The sequence below is a fragment of the Amphimedon queenslandica genome, unplaced genomic scaffold, assembly GCF_000090795.2.
Source record: "Amphimedon queenslandica unplaced genomic scaffold, v1.1 AMPQUscaffold_13389, whole genome shotgun sequence".
In the NCBI taxonomy this organism is placed as follows: domain Eukaryota; kingdom Metazoa; phylum Porifera; class Demospongiae; order Haplosclerida; family Niphatidae; genus Amphimedon; species Amphimedon queenslandica.
The window spans coordinates 61,007-67,355 of NW_003546375.1; the positions used below are offsets into that span (position 1 = coordinate 61,007).

At 35.7% G+C, this 6,349-nt stretch overlaps 2 protein-coding genes across 2 annotated transcripts in view; both read left to right on the top strand.

The window, feature by feature from the left end:
- Window positions 1–715: 715 nt before the first annotated feature.
- LOC100639569 (ras-related GTP-binding protein A-like) lies at window positions 716–5,075 on the top strand. The gene is made up of 9 exons (XM_003386859.2): window positions 716–785; window positions 831–930; window positions 977–1,043; window positions 1,532–1,754; window positions 2,022–2,117; window positions 2,996–3,118; window positions 3,170–3,261; window positions 3,707–3,822; window positions 4,791–5,075. Exons 1-9 carry the CDS (start codon window positions 774–776, stop codon window positions 4,889–4,891), a joined length of 930 nt encoding a protein of 309 aa, XP_003386907.1. The 5' UTR covers window positions 716–773; the 3' UTR covers window positions 4,892–5,075.
- A 234-nt stretch (window positions 5,076–5,309) lies between these two features.
- LOC100640201 (probable cytochrome P450 516A1) overlaps window positions 5,310–6,349 on the top strand; it is a 6,002-nt gene continuing 4,962 nt past the window's right edge. The window contains 1 exon segment of the mRNA XM_019996994.1: window positions 5,310–6,325. Coding sequence (XP_019852553.1) covers window positions 5,317–6,325 — 1,009 coding nt within the window. The 5' untranslated portion in view covers window positions 5,310–5,316.

The following is a 6,349-nucleotide window of genomic DNA, read 5'->3' on the forward strand; positions in this document are numbered from 1 at the left end:
ACACACATATACTCGTACTACTCCATCACGTCACTTCTACTTCTCCCGTCTCCCTCGTCTGTGGAATGCCCTACTCCCTCTAAACCTCCTCTCTCTCACTCACTCTAAAGCAATTGATTCACTTTACCATCACTTCACAAGCATCTTTTTAACTAAATTCAACTCATCTGATTTATGCACTTATCATTTCTTATGCCCTTGCTATAATTGTATCAGCTCCCATCATACATGTACATAACTCCATTCATTCATGCACTAAGTTATTTATTTATTTATTTATTTATTTTTTATTTTTATTTTTTTTTTCATTTTTTTTCTTTTTTTTTTTTTTTTTTTCTGGTTCCTGGTGAGTTTACCAGGTTACCATCAGCACTCTAACTCCCTGTGTTTTCATTCTACTATTGTGCTGTAGAGTTTATTAATAATAATAATAATAATAATAATAATAATAATAATAAAGACCTTGACGTGGGCGTATCTAAAAAAAGCAAGCTCTGAGTTCTTAATGCACTATGCATATGCAAAAATGTAAATTTGAAGCCAGATAAAAAGTGTCATTATTTACAAGAATAAAAATGGGCTTCTTAAGTTTTAAAGTACCTGCAACCTTACCCATAAGTCAAAATCTGCAGGCTTGCAGCTCATAAAAACAGGCGTGGCTCAAATTAGCTACCACGCCCATAAGTCACGGGACATTCTAATTTTTAACCCTTTAACTCCATCTCTCTCGAGGGTAAGCATTTCTTTCATGATAGTTTCATCATCCACAGAAAATGAAGAAAAAAGTGGGTCTTAATACCTTATAAATCATCTATTGATTCCACCCGCAGGTACTTTTAATGGGAAAAAGTGGTTCCGGCAAGACCAGCATGCGTTCAATCATATTTGCTAACTACATTGCTAGAGACACTAGAAGATTGGGAGCAACTAGTAAGTGAGGCTGGCAGGGAGAGGGTTCTAATTATTGTGTTTGTAGTTGATGTTGAGCATTCGCATGTTCGTTTTCTCGGAAACCTGGTTCTTAATCTATGGGATTGTGGCGGGTGAGTTTTATGCATGTGTACATGTATGTACTTTTAATTTTTGCTGGAATTTAATCCCACAAAGCATTAATATTTTTAATGGGCGTATTAATAGCTCACCCCTACACCAGCTAATTTGGCATACATTATATAATTAGCACTAAATTATAACATATAGTTGTACACATGTACATGTATACATAAGTTCCTCAATCATTCAGCTACTTGCATGTACATTTAACTAGTTACTATTATGAAACAATATACGTGTAATTGGAACAGCTAGCCAATTTTGTTTGGCAGACTTTTATTAGAAGATAAATAGGCAGTTAATTGAATCAGTTTTGCTAAATTGCTAAAATTTGTTGCTGTAATAGCTTTTTATTTGTTATTATTATTATTATTTCACATGTACATGTACACGTATTATTAAAATTAATTTCTTTCCACTTTTTTATTCTGTCTTTTCTCATTTCTTCTTTCCTGCTCCTCTCTCTCTCTCCCTTTAGTCAAGAGGCTTTCATGGAGACCTACTTCACGACACAGCGTGATAACGTATTCAGGAATGTTGAGGTCCTTATTTACGTGTTTGATGTTGAGAGTAGAGAGCTGGAGAAGGACATGCATCATTACCAGTCCTCACTGGAGGCCATCATTCAAAACTCACCCGAAGCTAAAGTTTTCTGTCTAATACATAAAATGGATCTTTTACCTGAAGACCAGAGGCAAATGGTACATCATATGATATATATTGATATACATTATGAGTTGCTCCTTTCTCCATTCATTTCTTTTATTTCTCTCTCTCCCTCAATCTCTTCTCTTCTTTCTCTCTGTCCGTCCCTCTCTCTTCCTCCTCTCTCCCTCTCTCTCTCTCTCTCTTCCACCCTCCCTCTCTTTCACCCTCCCTCTCTCTCTCTCTCTTCCACCCTCCCTTTCTCCCACCCTCCCTCCCTCCCTCTTTTTCTCTCCTTCCCTCTCTCTCTCTCTTTCATTTAGATTTATGAAAAGAGAGAATCTGAGCTTGTTAAGAGATCGTTGCCCCTTGAGTGTAAATGTTTCAAGACATCAATATGGGACGAGACACTTTACAAGGTCAGAAATAGTGATGTAAAAACCTATCAAACAATATTAAATATATTATTAATATATGTACATGTATTGCTGGGTTTCCCACAAAGCATGATACTTAAGCCTAATAGCATACACATGTACATATACATGTTGAGCAACTTTAAAAATTTATAAAAATCTAAATTTGATTGGAATCAGCTCAAACTATGTAGGCATCATAAAAACTTGTTTTTGTATTAGAGAAAATTATAAAACTGTAGAAGTCTTACTAGTCATTTTTGGCAAAATTTGGCCTGATTTTGAGCAACTTAAAAAATTTTTTAAATCCAAATTTGATCTGAGTCAACTCAAACTTTGTACATAAAATAGCAACATGTATATATATCAGAAAAATTACAAAATTGGAGAATTCTTTCCTAGTCACTTTAGGTGAAATTTGGTCAAATACCCTGTACAGCGTATTCAGCCTAATTTCGGAGCAACTTTTAAAATTACATTTATGTACAGTACATGTATTACCAGCTATACGGCATTGTTGTTTATTATTAAATTTTAATTTTATTTTCAATATTATTAATATTATTTAATTTTCAATGTCATTAATATTATTTCATTTTCTATTACTGTATAGTGGGAAATTTTGGAAGGGATTAAATTTGGCAAATATGGCGTTTTGATAGACATTCGCCAAAATAAAAATCTACCATTTTGAGCCATTATACGCATGCTCAATGGCATGTGGCTACAAATTCGCCACATTGAAATCTGCCAATCTCCAAAATTTAGCAATTCGCCAAATTTTAGCCCCTCCAAAATTTCCTGCTATATGGTATTATTATTATTATTATTATTATTATTATTATTATTATTATCATTATTATTATTATTATTATCATTAGGCCTGGTCCCAAATAGTCCATCTCCTCATACCTAATGTCAATACACTTGAGATGCATCTTGACAGTTTTGCTGGTATTCTTGATGCTGATGAGGTTCTCCTGTTTGAGAGAGCTACCTTCCTTGTAAGTGGATATTATCATGTGACTTGATGATGTCACCTGATGTCATTTTAGGTCATAGCTCATTCTGTGAAGAGGCAACACAGTGATATTCATAGATTTGAAAAGATCAGTAATATAGTCAAGCAGTTTAAACTGAGTTGCAGGTATTGACAGTTAATTCGTGTGTGTTCTCTCACTCTCTTAATTTCTGTAATTGCTTGCCATAAAGTCTTTTAATTTCGCAGACTTTAATTTTATTAAAACTGCCAATCATTACAATTGTGCTAGTACACATGTGAGTAAAAGTTGACAATTCAAAAAACCCTTTTACATGTAGTGCTTTCACTTTCTTCTCTTCTTCCCTATAGTGCTTAAGATTAAATTGGTAGACTTCAAAATCAAAATTGCCAATCATTATGACATGCTTGGTGAATATCGTTTGCATTAAAATTGGCAAACCAAAAAACCCACAAATTCTGAATAGTAAATTTGCCAAAATGCATATAAAACTAAATCACTTTACATTGCATTTACATGTTCATGTACTGTATCTGTTAATTTCTCTTTGTCTCTTCCCCCCTCTCTCTCTCACCTTTTCTTTCTGTGTAGCAAACTTCAGGCTCAGTTCCAGAGCATGGAAGTACGGAATTCCCAGTTCTCTGCATTTATTGATGTATTTACTCCAAACACTTATGTAATGGTTATCATGTCTGACCCAACCATACGTAAGTTAAACTAACAATTCAGTGTATACATACATTGTATAACAGACAGTGTCCTTGCTTGCATGGTGAATGACCCAGTGTACATGTTCAAATCCCCTCCTCAAATAAACTCCTGTCACTAATACAATGTACTTATATACCATACAAGATGATTTATTGGTGAGAAATTAATATTGGCGATTGATGGTTCAATGAAGAAGTCACCAATATAAAATTTGCCGTTTCGTTTCAATCTGAGCATGCTCCATGGCACGTAGCACAAAATTGCAAATATAAAATTTGCCAATTAACTTTTCACAGGCGGATTTGCCAAATATTACTCTCGCCATTAATTTATCATTAATGGCAATCATCATTCATTATTACATGTACTAATAATGAAGGGTACTATAGTGCTTACATGTATTATGTGTAGGTTGTTAAATAGCGTAACTTTTCATGTCAAACTGTCTAAGTTTTGATGGGTTTGGTCTCACTTTTTGCCATTTTAAATTCTATTTTACGCATTATTCCCAGTTAAGAAGTAAACACCAGGTGCATTCAATTGCATGAGCAAATACAATGTACAGTTTACATGTGTAGCTCAGTCTTAACCAGTGGCGTAACTAGAATAAATGAAGAAAGAGGGCACAGTGGGGGGGGGGCACTGAATAAAGCAATGCTCATGAATACTCAATATAGTAAGCTCAGTTGAGTCAGTTGTAACTTGTATCTTTCATTCTCCTGCCTAGTTGCAAGGGCACAAGAAGCAGTTATGAGGGCACTGCCCCCACAGGCCCCTATGTAGCTACACCACTGGTCTTAACAGTTTCTGTATCACATTAATTTGTTTAGTGGTTTATTCATTACCAGTAGCATGCCTCAGATCAGTACTCATGTACACATTGTAGATACACTTGATGCATGAAGCGTATTTATATAGACTCGTTATTTTATACTTTATTTATGATTTTCTCTTTTCTAACTAGCGTCTGCTGTTACTCTTGTTAATGTAAAAAATGCTCGCAAGCATTTTGAGAAAATTGAGAAGATGGAAGGAGGAGGAGGATCCATACCACCACTGTCCTAACAAGAGACTATACTCCCCCTCTCTCTCTCTCTCACTCTTATCCTCTCATTATTGTTTTAATAATAATGTGGTTTATAATAATAAAAATAATTATTACCGCTGTAATCGAAAATTTTAATGATTTGCTGTGTTGTCACCCAGCTCTAATTTTTGTATGAGAAACCATTGTAAAAATAGTTGAAAATTTGGTCTGAATCTTGCCATAACCCTTAGAAGACAGAGGTCAAAAATTTATGCCGGCCATGCCATGGAGACAGCTGTCATATATTTGTAACACAGTGTGTCACAAAAAAGTGACAGCTGTCTCCATGACTCGTAATGTATTGTCACAAATATGTGACATCTGTCTTCTGAGGGATAAAGAATAATGCTATAGACTTTTCAGCCATTTTGGGCGGGGGAGGTGCTCGCCGTGCTCGGGCAAAATGAATCGTTTCATTAGAAGATCTTTCTCTTTAGCAAGCCTTCATCGTCGTTCTTCGTCTGCTGTTTACGTCAATGAAGCGGATCCATCTTCACTAGCTTTGTGGAAGTCTGCCAAACCATTCAAGCAAATTCCCGGCCCCAAATGTTATCCAGTGATTGGTGCTCTTCCGACAATCCTGACCAGCATTACTGATGAGAAACCAAGAGGAATGCTGTCTTTAGACTGGTTCAAAGAGTATGGTTCCCTTTATAAACTGATTGTTCCTGGTATGAGCCCCATTTTATACACAACTGATCCAGAGGTATTCAAAGTAATGGTTCAGAATGAAGCTAGCAACAAGTATCCCTTGAGAGGTGTAGGCTTTGAAGACAAACTTCGTTGGGTTTGTCATAAAATTGGTGTTCCTCCGTTCATGTTCTTCACTGGAGGTCAAGAGTGGAAGACACTTAGATCTGCAATGGCGAAACCAGCAACACCTCGTAAAGTAGCGACCTTCTCTAATCAGTTGTATAATGCTGCTGAGGAGTTAGGAACTCACTGGTTGAGTAAGAGAGGAGAAGATTCATATATCACTGATATAAGAGATGATTTACAACAATGGGCACTTAAAGGTGTTGTTTGGTTTATATTCAATAAAGATTTGCCTGTTTTCGAAGAAGGAAATCAAATGGCTAATGATTTTACTAAAGCAGCAGTCAATTTCACTAATGCCATAGGAGGTATGCTACAAGCGTTACCACTGTATAAGCTGTATCCTACTGCACCATTTAAAAATTTTAAAAAAGCAGTGAATGATATGCATGCTATTGGAGAAAGCATGATGAAGTTCCGTTTTGAACAACTTCAGAAATTAGCTCAGGAAGGAGAAGTACTTGATGAAGAAAGGATTAGCCTAGTGGAGCATTTGCTAATTGAGGAAAAGCTAACTAAAGAGCAAGCACTATCGCAAGCATGTGATTTACTGTCTGCTGGTGTTGATATACTTCTTCCAATACAGCAGTGTTTCTAATCCATCATACTGCCAAGAACCA

Bases quoted from the DNA above. Each gene is read 5' to 3' on its own strand.
- LOC100639569 (XM_003386859.2), top strand. The intron at 1,755-2,021 runs GTACATCATATG...TCTTTCATTTAG, and splicing joins CTGAAGACCAGAGGCAAATG to ATTTATGAAAAGAGAGAATC. The intron at 2,118-2,995 runs GTCAGAAATAGT...TATTATCATTAG, and splicing joins GGGACGAGACACTTTACAAG to GCCTGGTCCCAAATAGTCCA.